The sequence below is a fragment of the Heptranchias perlo genome, chromosome 5 (assembly GCF_035084215.1).
Source record: "Heptranchias perlo isolate sHepPer1 chromosome 5, sHepPer1.hap1, whole genome shotgun sequence".
Classification (NCBI taxonomy): domain Eukaryota; kingdom Metazoa; phylum Chordata; class Chondrichthyes; order Hexanchiformes; family Hexanchidae; genus Heptranchias; species Heptranchias perlo.
The window spans coordinates 80777893-80795657 of NC_090329.1; the positions used below are offsets into that span (position 1 = coordinate 80777893).

Sequence of the window (17765 nt, forward strand, 5' to 3'; positions counted from 1 at the left end):
CTGTTACTAAAAGTCTTGCATCTAGCACACAATTCTTGTTTGTCACACTTCCTGTTTCACAATTCTGGCATGGAAGCAGTCACAGTTGGGTGTAACAGCAAGAATTGCTTTTAAACTGATAGTTGCTTTTCAACAGTAAGCTTTGTTTAGGTTTCTATACTTACTATTAATTAACTTTCAGGCCTCTCAATATTAGGTGATGTTACTACTTCTCCAAGCTCTTTTTCTCTAGGTGGCTGTGAGATAATCATAGAATCATAGAAAATTTACAGCACACGTGTCCACACCGGTCGAAAATGAGCCACCCAGCCTAATCTCACTTTCCAGCATCTGGTCAGTAACCTTGTAGGTTATGGCACTTCAGGTGCACATCCAGGTACTTTTTAAATTAGTTGAGGGTCTCTGCCTCTACCACCCTTTCAGGCAGTGAGTTCCAGACCCCCACAACCCTCTGGGTGAAAAAATGTTTCCTCAGCTCCCCCCAATCCTTCTATCAATCACTTTAAATCTATGCCTCCTGGTTATTCACCTCTCTGCTAAGGAAAATAGGTCCTTCCTATCCACTCTGTTTAGGCCCCTCATAATTTTGTACACCTCAATTAAATCACCCCTCAGCCTCCTTTGTTCCAAAGAAAACAACCCCAGCCTATCCAATCTTTCCTCACAGCTAAAATTCTCCAGTCCTGGCAACATCTTCGTAAATCTCCTCTGTACCCTCTCTAGTGCAATTACATCATTCCTGTAATGTGGTGATCAGAACTGTACGCAGTACTCAAACTGTGGCCTAACCAATATTTTACACAGTTCCAGCATAACCTCCCCGCTCTTATATTCTATGCCTCGGCTAATAAAGAAAAGTATTCCATATGCCTTCTTAACCACCTTATTTACCTGTTCTGCTACTTTCAGGAATCTGTGGACATGCACTCCAAGGTCCCTCACTTCCTCTACACCTTTCAGTATCCTCCCATTTATTGTGTACTCCCTTGCCTTGTTTGCCCTCCCCAAATACATTACCTCATACTTCTCCGGATTGAATTCCATTTGCCACTTTTCTGCCCACCTGACCAGTCCATTGATATCTTCCTGCAGTCTGGAGCTTTCCTCCTCATTATCAACCACATAGCCAATTTTTGTATCGTCTGCAGATTTCTTAATCATGCCCCCTACTTTTAAGTCCAAATCATTAATATATAATACAAAAAGCAAGGGACCTAGTACTGAGCCCTGCGGAACCCCACTGGAAACAGCCTTCCAGTTACAAAAGTACCCGTCGACCATTACCCTTTACTTCCTGCCACTGAGCCAATTTTGGATCCAACTTGCCACTCACCCTTGGATCCCATGGGCTTGTACTTTTTTGACCAGTCTGCCATGTGGGACCTTATCAAAAGCCTTGCTAAAATCCATGTACACTACATCAAATGCACTACCCTCATTGACCCTCCTTGTTACCTCCTCAAAAAATTCAATCAAGTTAGTCAGATGTGACCTTCCCTTAACAAATGCATGCTGACTATCCTTGATTACTCCGTGCCTTTCTAAGTGACAGTTCATCCTGTCCCTCTGGATTGCTTCCAATAATTTGCCCACCACCAAGGTTAGACTGACTGGCCTGTAATTACTCGGTCTATCCCTCGCTCCCTTTTTAAACAATGGTGCAACGTTAGCAGTCCTCCAATCCTCCAGCACCATGCCTGTATCCAGTGAGGATTGGAAAATGATGGTTAGAGCCTCCGCTATTTCCTCTTTTGGTTCTTTTAACAGCCTGGGATACATTTCATCCGGGCCTGGCGATTTATCTACTTTCAAAGATGCTAATCCCCTTAATACTTCCTCTCTTACTAAGTTTATCCCATCCAATATTTCACACTCCTCCTCCTTATCTACAATCTCTGCATCGTCTCTCTCTTTTGTGAAGACAAACACAAAGTATTCATTAAGAACCATACCAACATCTTCTACCTCCACACGTAGGTTACATAGAAACATAGAAAATAGGAGCAGGAGTAGGCCATTCGGCCCTTCGAGCCTGCTCCGCCATTCAGTATGATCATGGCTGATCCTCTATCTCAATACCATATTCCTGCTCTCTCCCCATACCCCTTGATGCCTTTTGTGTCTAAAAATCTATCTAACTCCTTCTTAAATATATTCAGTGACTTGGCCTCCACAGCCTTCTGTGGTAGAAAATTCCACAGGTTCACCACCCTCTGAGTGAAATATCTCCTCACCTCAGTCCTAAATGTCCTACCCCGTATCCTGAGACTGTGACCCCCTCGTTCTGGACCCCCCCAGCCAGGGGAAACATCCTCCCCGCATCCAGTCTGTCTAGCCCTGTCAGAATTTTATATGTTTCAATGAGATCCCCTCTCATTCTTCTAAACTCGAGTGAATACAGGCCGAGTCGACCCAATCTCTCCTCATACGACAGTCCTGCCATCCCAGGAATCAGTCTGGTGAACCTTCGCTGCACTCCCTCAATGGAAGTATATCCTTTCTTAGATAAGGAGACCAAAACTGCACACAATACTCCAGGTGTAGTCTCACCAAGGCCCTATATAACTGCAGTAAGACATCCTTGCTCCTATACTCAAATCCTCTTGCAATGAAGGCCAACATATCATTTGTCTTCCTTACTGCTTGCTGCACCTGTCTGTTTGCTTTCAGTGATGTACAAGGGCACCCAGGTCCCTTTGTACATCAACATTTCCCAATCTATCACCATTTAAATAATACTCTGCCTTTCTGTTTTTCCTTTCGAAGTGGATAACTTCACATTTATCCACATTATACTGCATCTGCCATGTATTTGCCCACTCACTTAACTTGCCTAAATTGCCTTGAAGCCTCTTTGCATCCTCCTCACAACTCATGATCCCACCTAGTTTTGTGTTGTCAGCAAACTTGGAAATATTACATTTGGCTCCCTCATCCAAATCATTGATATATATTGTGAATAGCTGGGGCCCAAGCACTGATCCCTGCAGTACCCCATTAGTCACTGCCTGCCACCCGAAAAAGACCCATTTATTCCTACTCTCTGTTTCCTGTCTGTTAACCAATTTTCAATCCATGCCAGTATATTACCGCCAATCCCACGTGCTTTAATTTTGCACACTATCCTCTTATGTGGGACCTTATCAAAGGCCTTCTGAAAATCCAAATACACCACATCCACTGGTTCTCCCTTACCTATTTTATCAGTTACATCCTCAAAAAACTCCAGTCGGTTTGTCAAACATGATTTCCCTTTCATAAATCCATGTTGACTTTGTCTAATCCCATTGATATTTTCCAGGCGTCCTGTTATCACATCCTTTATAATAGACTCTAGCATTTTCCCTACTACTGATGTTAGGCTAACCAATCTGTAGTTCCCTGTTTTCTCCCTCCTTTTTTAAATAGTGGGGTTACATTTGCCACCCTCCAATCTGCAGGAACTGTTCCATAATCTATAGATTTTTGGAAGATGACAATTAATGCATCCACTATTTCCATGGCTACCTCTTTTAGCACTCTGGGATGCAGATTATCAGGCCCTGGGGATTTATCGGCTTTCAGTCCCATTAATTTCTCCAGCACTATTTTTTTACTGATATTAATTTCCTTTAATTCCTCCTTCTCACTCGTCCCTTGCTTCCCGAGCATTTCTGGGAAGTTATTTGTGTCCTCTTCCGTGAAGACAGAACCAAAGTATTTGTTTAATTGCTCTGCTATTTGCTTGTTCCCCATTATAAACTCTCCCGTTTCTGACTGTAAGGTCAGACATTTGTCTTCACTAATCTTTTTCTTTTTACATACTTGTAGAAGCTTTTACAGTCCACTTCTATGTTCCTTGCAAGTTTACTCTAATACTCTATTTTTTCCCTCTTAATCAATCTCTTGGTCCTTTTTTGCTGAATTCTAAACTGCTCTCAATCCTCAGGCTTGCTACTTTTTCTGGAAACTTTATATGACTCCTCTTTGGATCTAATACTTTCCTTAATTTCTTTTGTTAGCCCTGGTTGGGCCACTTTTCCTTTTGTGTTTTTGCACCAGAAAGGAATGTATAATTGTTGCAATTCATGCATTCGTTCCTTAAATGTTAGCCATTGCCTATCCACCATCATGCCTTTTAATGAAGCTTCCCAATTTATCCTATCCAACTCACTCCTCATACCTTCGTAGTTTCCTTTGTTTTGATTTAGGACCCTAGTTTTGGATTGGAATACTTCACTTTCCATCTTAATGAAAAATTCTATTATGTTATGGTCACTCTTCTCTAAAGGACCCCGCACAACAAGATTATTAATTAACCCCTTCTCATTGCACAATACCCAATCTAGGATAGCCTGTTCCCTCGTTGGCTCCTCAACGTACTGGTCTAAATAACCATCTTCTACACACTCCAGGAATTCATCCTCCACAGTATTATTGCTAATTTGGTTAGGCCAGTCTATATGTAAATTAAAGTCACCCATGATTACTGTAGTACCCTTGTACTGTAGTACCCATCTCTAATTTCCTGTTTGATGCCGTCCCCTACATTACCACTACTGTTTGGAGGCCTATAGACAACTCCCACCAGTGTTTTCTGCCCCTTGGTGCTTCTTAACCCCACCCAGACTGATTCTACATCTTGATTTTCTGAGCCAATATCCTTTCTCACTATTGCTCTGATTTCATCCTTTACTAACAACGTCACCCCACCTCCTTTTCCTTTTTGCCTGTCCTTCCTAAATATCAAATACCCTTGGATATTCAGCTTGGTCACCCTGCAGCTATGTCTCTGTAATCGCAATTATATCGTATCCGTTTACATCTATTTGAGCTGTTAATTCGTCTACCTTATTACGAATGCTTCATGCATTCAGATACAATGCCTTTAGATTTGTCTTTTTAACATTTTTAGACATCATAAACATTTTTTTGTACTCTGGCCCTATTTGTCTTATTACCATTTTTTCTTACCCGGACCCTATTTGTTGGTGCACTCTTTTGTTTGTACGCTCTGCCCCTTCCTGACACAACCTTTTTGGTCTCGAATGGACCCTACTCTTTCCTTACCCTCTTGCTCGTAATGTATTTATAAAACATCTTTGGGTTTTCCTTGATTTTACTTGCCAATATTTTTTCATGCCTTCTCTTTGCTTTCCTAATTTCCTTTTTAATTTCACCCTTTCACTTTTTAAACTCCTGTAATATTGAGTTCTCGGTGTCTAACATAAGCTTTCCTTTCTGCCTTCTCCTATCCTGTATGCTCCTTGACATCCAGGAGGCTCTAGATTTGGCAGTCCCACCCTTTTTCTTTGTGGGAACATGTTTACTCTGCACCCCTTGAATCTTCCCCTTGAATGCCTCCCACTGCTCTGACATTGATTTACCTTCAAGTAACTGTTTCCAGTTCACTTTTGCTAAATTACTTCTTAGCTTCGTAAAATTGGCCTTTTGGAAATTGAGAACTTTTACTCCTGTTCTATCTTTGTCCTTTCCATAACTATGCTAAAACTAACTGAATTATGATCACTACCACCAAAATGCTCTCCCACTGATATCCTTCCACCTGCCCAGCCTCATTTCCTAAAACTAAATCCAGCACTGCCCTCTCTCTTGTTGGGCTTGCCACATACTGGCTAAAAAAGTTCTCCTGAATGCAATTTAAGAATTTTGCGCCCTCTATACCCTTCACACTGTTTGTTTCCCAGTTAATATTAGGGTAGTTGAAATCCCCTCTTATTACTGCCCTATTGTTTTTGCACTTCTCAGAAATTTACCTACATATTTGCTCTTCTATCTCCCTCTGACTGTTTGGGGGACTATAGTACACTCGCAATAGTGTGACTGCCCCTTTTTTGTTCCTTAGCTCAACCCATATGGCATCATATGATGATCCTTCTAACGTATCATCCCTCCTCACAGCTGTAATTGTTTCTTTAACCAAAATTGCCAGGTAAGCTTTTCTTTTTCTTTTAGATGTATTAAACTTTACTAAACTTTATTATTTTAAAAGTGTAAGTTGCTTGAGCTTCAGTCTCATGGTTTGACATCATCTAAACTCATTATAGAATCATAGAATCATCAAGCACAGAGGCCTTTGTTACAAATTTGGTTCTGCCGTAGATCCCAACTCAGGCTCAGTGGCATCTCAGTCCTATAAGCAGTCTGAGCATTTTGTTTTTATGGCAGTTGACTCACACTGCCCTATATCTGGTTGTATGATAGCACCAAAGATGTAACAATCGGGTCCTCTTGTGACATCAACCGGATAGTCACATTTTTGACATGTCTACTTCTTCAATCTCTCCAAAGATGGATTGGCTTGATGTGAATCTGCTTCATTTCACAACAAGTGAATATACAGAGCAACAGTGAGAATCAGATTCACTTATTCAGTCAATGCAACTTGTCTTCATATAGTAATACAAAAATAATGAACATTCTACACATTCCCAAATAGTTGAGTTGTCATGCTGGACTTCAACAAAATAACATGTAATTCTCTCAACATTGTTTCCTTCTTGCGGCCATTTTCTGGGCCTAACTGCTTTGTAGTTTTCTGTTTTATCTCTAGCTGTTTGCAGGCAGAAAAGGAAGGTCTGCCAAGCCTCCTGCTGAGCTCCCAAGACCAGCGACTCCCCGACACAATGCGTGTGAGGCGTATATTGATTACCAAGACAAGCTGATGAATTGTTTATTGTTTACAGTCTGTTGGAAACAACTTCAAAGCTAGTACATTAGCATCTTAACTGCCTATTGTCTCAAACCCCTTGCTTTTTAAATTTGCATGGATACACTATACTTTAAAATACAGCATTTAAAGTAACCCTTTTTCCAAATCCTTACTGTTGGAAAAAAAAGGTCAAAAGATCCCAAAACATGACAATCATACTTTATGATCTCATGACTCCTTCATCCTTTCATATGGCTCCTTCCTTTTTTCCAGAGCCAGAGGCAGAAGATGTCGCCGGTGGTGTCAGAACAATGGGGCTCCTATTTTGTGGATGGTGTCACAGGGCTGGAGGGTGAAGCTGAAACCCAGGTGCACACATGGTGCAGCAACAACATTAACACTTACAGCACCATCGCTATTCCTAGCCTGCAGGCTATAGCAGGTAAGAAAGAAAAGAGTAACAACAGGTCAGAAAATCATTTGAGTGTTTTTTTTCACGATTAATTAAATATTTTATTGATTATGCTGCATTTGTTTTTTCATATGCAGTAACATTCCTAAATTGCATCTTTTCTATGACTACTTTGAATAGAAATATGTTTCAGATGCTGTGAGTGTGATTTTTATATTATTCTAAAATGTTCAAGATTATGATTTATAGAATATCATCTTAGAAAAAAAATGAAACTTATTTATTTAGCACAAATTTGAAAACAAAATAGTTCATCAGCAATGCAGCATTTGAAATATACAAATCAAGAAGAATAAATATTGATAAGAAAACAAAAGCTATTATCAGTTGGAACTTCTGCTAATAATGGTCATAAGATTGCTAGTACCATATAAGTGAAGTGATATTAAATGCTGTCTCACCGGATCACTCTTATGCTAACCTGGTGATCTAGTTTTCCTTTATTTATTGAACACACACAGGCATTTGAGCTCTGAGTTTCAGATGAAACCAGAGCACCCATTGTGTAAACTTTGTTAACAGTATCAGTCTACAGGCCCGATGGGAGGTATTGCATTTACACTGGCATCTACGGACTCTTTGCAATTGGTGGCTATTACAATTTGCACTTTTTTCCAATTGTGTTTATGGCTTGACTGTGGTTTTCATAAACAGACCAAGTCTCTTATGAAGCAAAACCTTGGGCTATAAATTGCGCTGCGTTGCACTCGTTTTGTAGGCGCTATGTGGCCTCCTAAGGATCCAAAATGGCATCCGGAATGCGCGCGCACTCTTCTAGCGTGACGTGCACCGGACACCATCTTGGTAAAGAAGTTTGCGCATGCGCAGATAACAAATACTGACCGCGTGTAAAGTAAGGAGAATATGCTTTCGATCAGTGTGCAACGCTGATTTAAAGGGACAGATGCGATTTTGGAACTCAACGCTCCAGCCAACACACTATCTTAACCTCGCACACCTGAACAAGTCGTAAACAGCATGGAGGACCCCCCATCAGCGCTATTTAAAGGGACCATACAGGATTTACAGGTTAGTTGCTGGATTATTGCTTCTTGCTGCTGATGCATTTGCACCTGTTTTTGGAGGTCTCCTATATTTGAATACAAGGACTAGTGGACATAGCCTAAAAATTAGAACCAGGATTTGCAGGAGTGAAGTTAGGAAACGCTTCTACACGCAAAGGGTGTTAGAAGATTGGAATGCTCTTCTCCAAACGGCAGTTGATTCTAGCTCAATTGTTAATTTTAAATCTGAGGTTGATCGATTTTTGTTAAACAAAGGTATTAAGGGATACGGGGCTAAGGCCCAGGAGTCAGGTCACAGATCAACCATTGAATGGCAGAAAAGGCTCGAGGGGCTAAATGTTCCTTTAATAAAGTTTCAATGCAATACAGGAAGTGAGCTGGCTAGCTGACAGGCAATACCAAGGGCACTGGCAGAGCTGCAGGGGTGGAACAGGAACACTGTCATCTTGAGAGAGGACAGCAGGTTCATGTTCCACGGAACCACTGCCACTTGCTGCCTCCTGTTATGCGCTACCTTCTCCTGCAAGAAAGCGGGACATGTGTCAGTGAGTGTCCTGCAGGATGTTTGGATGATGCGGCTGTCATGCTTGAATAGCTGCCAGCGTGTGTGACCTGTGAGTTGTGGGTGTGTGGCTTGCAACAGTGGTAATGTGCGCGGGTGAGAGGAAGCACCTGATTGGAAGAGTTGAGTACTGATAGAGTTTGTTGGTAGGTGGGTGATGGGGGTGTTGTGCATGGAGCAGTGGATGTGGCTAGTGGTGCAGTTGGTAAGAGATGCCACTTGACAGTTGACCTCACTCATCTTGACCACTCGTGTCAATGCATTGAACTTCTTCCTGCACTGCACCCATGTTCATAGTGCTATGCACCTAGCATTGACTTTGTCTCCTACTGCCTCCCACTGCCTCTTGAGCATATGTCTGGAAGGCCTCTTGCCCCCTCGCCCCCCCCCCCCACAGATATAGGATGCCCCTCCTTCTGTCCACCTCTTGCACCAAGGCCTCTAGTGCATCATCGGAGAACCTTGGTGCACACACTCTCGCAGGCAGATCGGCAGATTGGTGAGGTCTGGCGTGCAGATTGGAGGATGTGGGATTTAGTAGTGCACAACCTTTATTCAATGTTTTAACATAACTCAACAGTTTGTAAATAAGGGGGCGGGACCTGCATCTGTGTTTTATGTGTGCAATGTCTGATCTCCGTTCAGACTCTGTGCGAACCCGTATCTTATATTTTGCAAATAAGAGGTGCAGGCTGCCTTTATGTAGTGCTAGCCACTCGTGTAATATCAGGCCCCCCACCCCTTGCTGGTGATCAGCCACTCAACAGTGCAGCTACACCTGGCTACTCGCAGATATCCCCCACGCCCGGATTCGGGGGTTATCGAATTTAACCCCCCTTGTCTTCAATCTGTTCCATATAAGGATAAACATAGTTCAGGTCAAACAATTAACCCTGAATTATAAGTTGCTGACTGGAGAATACATGGGATGTCCACCTCATTGATAATTTGCCTCAGAAGGCTGGAAATTTCCACACTGTGTAATCACTGCATACAGGCTAAAACTGCTATCCAGCATATTTTCAGATAAAATAATAGACAGAAGCAAGATATGAATACAGTAGAGTAACTAAACTTACACAACACATATATATTGTACGAGTTGATCTCCCAAGGCACATATGGTAAGTCAGAGTATATGGGGGTATAAATTAGACCTTGTGCCTGTTTTACTGGCGTAATACTGGAGCAATGAGGCCCAATTTCAGAGAGTAATGTCCTACACCCCAAGGACACCTGTAAAACGACCCACCCGAAATTGGGTCTAGCCATTTTTCAGGTGTTAGGCCCCTTGCATATGCTAATGAGGGGCCTATTATCTGTTTAAGAACCCCTTGGGGAAATTGGGCTACCATAAGCAGAGCAGGCGTCAGACCTGCTCCGCTCAGGTTTTCTCGGTATGGACGTAGGCTAGTCAGCGGCCACCACCATTGTAAAAAGTGCTACAATTGTATAAAGCTCTGGTTAGACCGTATCTGTAGTACTGCGTTCAGTTCTGGACACTGCACATCAGGAAGGATATATTGGCCTTGGAGGGGATGCAGCGCAGATTCACCAAAATGATACCAGGACTAAAAGGGTTAAATTATGAGGAAAGATTGAATTCACTAGGCTTGCATTCCCTCAGGTATAGAAGGTTACAGGGTGATCTAATTGTGCTGTTTAACCACAACAGCAACTTGCATTTATATAGCACCTTAAAATGTCCCAAGGCGCTTCACAGGAGCGATTATCAAACAAATTTTGACACAGTGGCACGTAAGGAGATATTAGGACAGGTGACCAAAAGCTTGGTCAAAGAGGTAGGTTTTAAGGAGCATCTTAAAGGAGGAGAGAAAGATAGAGAGGCGGAGAGGTTTAGGGAAGGAATTCCAGAACTTAGGGCCTAGGCAGATGAAGGCATGGCCACCAATGGTGGAGCAAAGAAAATTGGAGATGCACAAGAAGCAAGAATTGGAGGAGTGCAGAGATCTCAAAGGGTTGTAGGGCTGGAGGAGGTTACAGAGATAGGGAGGGGCGAGGCCATGGAGGGATTTGAACACAAGGATGAGAATTTTAAAATCGAGCTGCTTCCAGACGGGGGCCAGTATAGGTCGGCGAGCACAGGGGTGATGGGTGAACGGGACTTGGTGCGAGTTAGGATATGGGCAGCAGAGTTTTAGATGAGCTCAAGTTTATGGAAGATGGGAGGCCAGCCAGGAGAGCATTGGAATAGTCAAGTCTAAAGGTAACAAAGGCATGGATGAGGGTTTCTGAGGCAGAGGCAGAGATGCACAGTGTTATGGAGGTGGAAGTTGGCAGTCTTGGTGATGGAGCGGAGATGTGGTCGGAAGCTCGTCTCAGGATCATATAGGGCGCCACGGTTGCAAACGGTCTGGTTCAGCCTTTGACAGTGCCCAGGGATAGGGATGGAGTCAGTGTATAAGGAACGGAGTTTGTGGTGGAGACCGAAGACAATGGCTTTGGTCTTCCCAATATTTAGTTGGAATAAATTTTTGTTCATCCAGTACTGGATGTTGGACAAGCAGTGTGACAAACCAGACACAGTGGAGGGGTCGATGGAGGTGGTAGTGAGGTAGAGCTGGGTGTCGTCAGCGTACATGTGGAATCTGATGTTCTGTTTTTCGATGATGTCGCCGAGGGGCATCATGTAGATGAGAAATAGGAGGGGGCCAAGGGTAGATCCTGGGGGACTCCAGAGGTAAGATGATTAAAGTATTTGATAGGGTAGATAGAGAGAAACTATTTCCTCTAGTGGGGGAGTCCAGAACAAGGGGGCATAACCTTAAAATTAGAGCTAGGCCGTACAGGGGTGATGTCAGGAAGCACTTCTTCACAAGAAAAGTAGTGGAAATCTGGAACTCTTGCCCCCGCCGCAAAAAAAAATGTTGGGCAAAATCAATTGAAAATTTCAAAACTGAGATTGATAGATTTTTGTAGGCAAGGGTATTAAGGGTTATGGAATCAAGGCGGGCAGATGGAGTTAAGGTACAGATCAGCCATGATCTGATTGAATGCCAGAACAGGCTCGAGGGGCTGAATGGCCTACTCCTTTTCCTGTGTTCCGAACAGATGGGATTTAGGGTAAGGAGGATATCTCAGGGTTGAGCAGAATGCCAAAGTTGCATACCATCCAGTTCAGCTAAACAGACCACTAAAGAGGTTGATGGAGCTGGAGCCATTCTGTAACAGAACAGTTATAACCAATGCGTCCGCACAATGCTGAAGTGAGATGTTCTTCTGCCATCTTCTTGCATCGTACTAAATTGGAAACAGCAGAAATCCTTCCTACCCTTAAAGCCTATTGTTTAGAGAATATGAAGCTTTAAAAAGCTTTTCACAATCACGAGTTTTGTGATGTTATAATCATTTCACGAATGAGAGGGAAAGCATTGACTTTGAGTTTAAATCAAAACAAATCCAAAGATTAAGTTAACATTCACAGGTTACGAACTCACTATTTAACAGGATTTAGATATACAAACTGAGGCACGTTGTTTTAAAAGCCATTGCAGCAGCCATTCATAAAATTACTACTTAATCTGATAGAAGATAAGACCATTTTAGTGGAATTAAGCCAACATTAGATCTTTAGTAGTGCTTGCAAATTGAAGAACAACATTGAATTCAGGAGTTTTGAGCTGCACTTCAGATTTCAAATCTACTAAGAAGAAAATTGGCATAAATTGGGAAATCAGTGTAAATCCTTTAGGAAGTTGAGTCCCAGGTAAATGAAGATTTTTATTTTGAAGTATTTCATAGAATGATACAGCACCAAAGGAGGCCATTCGGCCCATCGTGCCTGTGCCAGCACTTTGAAGGAGCTATCCAATTAGTCCCACTCCCCTGCTCTTTCCCCACAGCTCTGCAAATCTTTCCCCTTTAAGTAATTATCCAATTTCCTTTTGAAATTTATTATTACTTATTAGAGTAGATGGTTCAGATACAGTCTAGGCACATTCCCACGAGGCAGAAAGGTAAGGCAACTAAAGCCAGAGCTCCCTGGATGACAACAGAGATAGTGAATAAGATGAAACGGAAAAAAGGGGCGTATGACAAATGTCAGGTTGATAACACAAGTGAGAACCAGGCTGAATATAGAAAGTTCAGAGGGGAAGTGAAAAAGGAAATAAGAGGGGCAAAGAGAGAGAATGAGAATAGACTGGCTGCCAACATAAAAGGGAATCCAAAAGTCTTCTACAAGCATGTAAACAGCAAACGGGTAGTAAGAGGAGGGGTGGGACTGATTAGGGACCATGAAGGAGATCTACTCATGGAGGCAGAGGGGATGGCCGAGGTACTAAATGAGTATTTTGCATGTCTTTACCAAGGAAGAATGCACTGTCTGAGGGAGTGATGGAGGCAGATTCAATCATGGCCTTCAAAAGGGAACTGGATAAGCACTTGACACGAAAAAATGTTCAGGGCTACAAGGATAGGGCGAGGCAGTGGGACTAGCTGGATTGCTCATGCATAGAGTCGGTGCACACTCGATGGGCCGAATGGCCTTCTTCCATGCTATAACCTTCTGTGATTCTAAGATGCTGCCAGAGTCTCAGTAAAGGAAGATATAGTTGAGATACTGGATGGGCTAAAAATTGATGAAGAAGAAGTACTAAAAAGGCTAGCTGTACTTAAAGTTGGTAAGTCACCCGGTCCGGATGGGATGCATCCTAGGTTGCTGAGGGAAGTAAGGGGGGAAATTGAGGAGGTCATAGATACGGGGGTGGTGCCAGAGGACTGGAGAATTGGAAATGTTACACCCTTCTTCAAAAAAGGATGTAATGATAAACCCAGCAACTATAAGCTAGTCAGGTTAACCTCAGTGGTGGGGAAGCTTTTAGAAACGATAATCTGGGACAGAATTAACAGTCTCTTGGACGAATGTGGATTGATTAGGGAAAGCCAGCACAGATTTGTTAAAGGCATATCATTTTTAACTAACCTGATAGAGTTTTTTGATGAGGTAACAGAGAGGGTAGATGAGGGCAATGCAGTTGATGTGACGAATATGGACTTTCATAAGTTTGATAAAGTGCCACATGCTAGGCTTATCATCAAGATTGCGGCCCATGGAATAAAGGGGGCAGTAGCAACATGGATACAGAATTGGCTAAGTGACAGGAAACAGACAGTAGTGGTAAACTGTTGTTTTTTGTACTGGAGGGAGATGTACAGTGGTGTTCCCTAGAGGTCGGTGCTGGGACCACTGCTTTTCTTGATATATATTAATGACATGGACTTGGGTGTACAGGGCACAATTTCAAAATTTGCAGATGACACAAAACTTGGAAGGGTAGTAAACAGTGAGGAGGATAGTGATAGACTTCAAGAGGATATAAACAGGCTGGTGGCATGGGCAGATACATGTCAGATGAAATTTAATGCAGAAAAATGCGAAGTGATGCATTTCGGTAGGAAGAACGAGGAGAGGCACAACTCTAAAAGGGGTTCAGGAACAGAGAGATCTGGGGGTATATGTGCACAAATCGTTGACAGTGGCAGGGCAGGTTGAGAAAGCGGTTAAAATAGCATATGAGATCCTGGGCTTTATAAATAGAGGCATAGAGTACAAAAGTATGGAAGTCATGATGAACCTTTATAAAACACTGGTTTGGCCACAACTGGAGTATTGTGTCCAGTTCAGGGCACCGCACTTTAGGAAAGATGTGAAGGCCTTAGAGAGGGTGCAGAAGGGATTTACTAGAATGATTCCAGGGATGAGGGGCTTTAGTTACGTGGATAGATTGGAGAAGCTGGGGTTGTTCTCCTTGGAACAGAGATGGTTGCGAGGAGATTTGATAGAGATATTCAAAATCATGAAGGGTCTAAACAGAGTAGATAGAGAGAAACTGCTCCCATTGGCGGAAGGGTCAAGAACCAGAGGACATAGATTTAAGGTGACTGGTAAAAGAACCAAAGGTGACATGAGGAAAATCTTCTTTACACAGCAAGTGGTTAGGATCTGGAATGTACTGCTCAAGAGGGTGGTGGAGGCAGATTCAATCATGGCCTTCAAAAGGGAACTGGATAAGCACTTGAAAGGTTAAATTTGCAGGGCTACGGGGATAGGGTGGGGGAGTGGAACTGGCACGGACTCGATGGGCTGAATGGCCTCCTTCCATGCTGTAACCTTTCTATGATTCTATTGAATCTGCTTCCACCATCCTTTCAGGCTGTGCATTCCCGATCATAACAACTCGCTGGGTAAAAAATGTTTTCCTCATGTCACCTCTGGTTCTTTTGCCATTTATCTTAAATCTGTGTCCTCTGGTTACCGACCCTTCTGCCACAGGAAACAGTTTCTCTTTATTTACGCTATCAAACCCTTTCATGATTTTGAACACCTGAATCAAATCTCCCCTTAACCTTCTTTTCTCGAATGAGAACAACCCCAGATTCTCTAGTCTCTCTGCATAACTGAAGTCTTTCATCCCTGGTACCATTCTAGTAAATCTCCTCAGCACCATCTCCAAGGCCTTGACATCCTTCCTAAAGTGTGGTACCCAGATTTGGCCAAAATACTCCAGCTGGAGCCTAACCAGTGTTTTATAAAGATTTAGCATAACTTCCTTGCTTTTGTATTCCATGCCTCTATTTATAAAGCTAGGGATCCCGTATGCCTTTTTAACAGCCTTCTCAATTGGTCCAGCCACCTTCAAAGATTTGTGTATGTGCACCCCCAGATCTCTCTGTTCCTGCACCCCTTTTAAAATTGCACCATTTAGTTTAACTTGCCTCTCCTCATTCTTCCTACCAAAATGTATCACTTCACACTTCTCTGTGTTAAATTTCATCTGCTGTGTGTCTGCCCATTTCACCAGTCTGTCTATGTCCTCTTGAAGTCTGTTACTATCCTCCTCACTGTTTACTACATTTCCGAGTTTGTGTCATCTGCTAACTTTGAAATTATGCCCTGTATACCCAAGTCCAGGTCATTAATATAGATCAAAAAGAGCAGTGATCCCAACACCAACCCCTGGGAGACACCTCTGCATACTTCCCCCCAGTCTGAGAAACAACCGTTCAGAACTACTCTCTGCTTTCTGTCCCTTAGCCAATTTTGTATCCATGCAGCCACTGTCCCTTTAATCCCATGGGCTTTAATTTTCCTAACAAGTCTATTATGTGGTATTTTCTAAAACACCTTTTGAAAGTCCATATACACATCAACCGCACTACCCTCATTAACCCTCTCTCTTACTTCATCAAAGAACTCAATCGGCTTAGTCAAACACGATTTGCCTTTACCAAATCTGTGCTGGCTTTCATTTATTAGCCCATATTTTTCCAAGTGCTAATTAATTTTGTAATAACATAAAAAATGAGAATGTTCAATTTTGACTGCGCCAATATAGTAGGCACCTGGTAAAGAAAGTCTCTTCGTATGGATAAGATTCACTAACCACATGTACCCTAGCACTTAAAAATGAAGCAAATATGAGATCAGGGAGAAAATCGTGGACATTTTGGAATGGACATAAGGAAGCCACATACTGCTTGGATAATAAAAGCCTAAATGGGATAAAGGAGCAGAGGGATCTAGGGGTACAGAAACACAAATCATTAAAAGTAGCGACGCAGGTTAATAAGGCCAGAAAAAGGCAAATCAAGCAATAGGGTTCATTTCTAGAGGGACAGAATTGAAAAGCAAAGAAGTTATGTTAAACTTGTATAGAACTTGGTTCTAGTCTCCATATTATAGAAAGGATATGGAGGCATTGGAGAGGGTGCAAAAAAGGTTCACAAGGATGATACCGGAACTGAGCGGCTATCCTTATCAGGAAAGGCTGAACAGACTGGGACTCCTTTCTCTAGAAAAGAGAAGGCTGAGAGGTGACCTGATTGAGGTCTTTAAGATAATGATAGTGTTTGATAGGGTAGACATAGAGAAAATGTTTCCACTTGTGGGAGAATCCATTACTAGAGGTCATCAATATAAGATAGTCACTAATAAATCTAATTCAGGAAAGACTTCCTGCCCCAAAGGCTGGTTAGAATGTGGAACACGCTACCACAAGGAGTAGTTGAGGCAAATAACATAGATGTACTTAAGGGAAAGCTAGATAAGCACATGAGGGAGAAAGAAATAGAAGTGTATCCTGATAGGGTTAGATGTTAATTCATCTACCTTATTGCGAATGCTCCGCGCATTAAGACACAATGCCTTTAGACTTGTCTTTTTAAGATTGCTAGTCATCTTAGTTTTATTTTGCACTATGACCCTATTTGTTTTTCGCCCTTGTTTTCTCTGCCTTCCACTATTGCTTCTTCCCTTTCTGTCTTTTGTTTCTATCCTTGTTTCCCGCTCCGCTGTCTCCCTGCTTAGGTTCCCATCCCCCGGCCATTCTAGTTTAAACCTTCCCCAACAACAGTAGCAAACACCCCCGCGAGGACATCGGTCCCGGTCCTGCTCGGGTGTAACGCGTCCCACTTGTACAGGTCCCACCTTCCCCAGAACCGGTCCCAATATCCCAGAAATCTAAATCCCTCCCTCCTACACCATCCCTGCAGCCATGCATTCATCTGGTCTATTCTCCTGTTCCTATACTCACTAGCACGCGGCACTGGTAGTAATCCTGAGATCACTACCTTTGAGGTCCTGCTTTTTAATTTATCTCCTAACTCCTTGAATTCACCTTGCAGGACCTCATCCCTTTTTTTACTTATGTCGTTGGTACCGACATGGACCACGACGACTGGCTGTTCACCCTCCCCCCCCCCACCCCCCAGAATGCCCTGCAACCGCTCCATGACATCCTTGACCCTAGCACCAGGGAGACAAAAAACCATCCTGAGTCACGTTTGCGGCTGCAGAAATGCCTATCTGTTCCCCCTTACAATTATATCAATACAGCCATGCCACTCTTCTTCTTCCCGTCCTGTGCAGCAGAGCCACCCGTGGTGCCACGAACTTGGTTCTTGCTGCTTTCCCCTGATAAGCCATCTCCCCCAACAGTATCCAAAGCGGTATATCTGTTTGAGAGGGAGATGGCCCCAGGGGACTCCTGCTCTACCTGCCTAGTCCTTTTACTCTGCCTGGCAGTCACCCAT

The 17765-nt window shown here is 42.9% G+C and overlaps 1 protein-coding gene across 4 annotated transcripts in view; it reads left to right on the top strand.

Annotated features, from left to right (window-relative positions):
- nt5dc1 (5'-nucleotidase domain containing 1) overlaps positions 1-17765 on the top strand; it is a 568661-nt gene that overhangs the window by 504710 nt on the left and 46186 nt on the right. For 3 of the 4 annotated variants that reach the window (XM_067984694.1, XM_067984695.1, XM_067984698.1), the window contains one exon: positions 6926-7094. In XM_067984694.1, coding sequence (XP_067840795.1) covers positions 6926-7094 — 169 coding nt within the window. Of the gene's footprint in view, positions 1-5845; positions 5885-6925; positions 7095-17765 lie in introns of those variants that run through there. The other variant, XM_067984697.1, reaches the window with a different exon arrangement.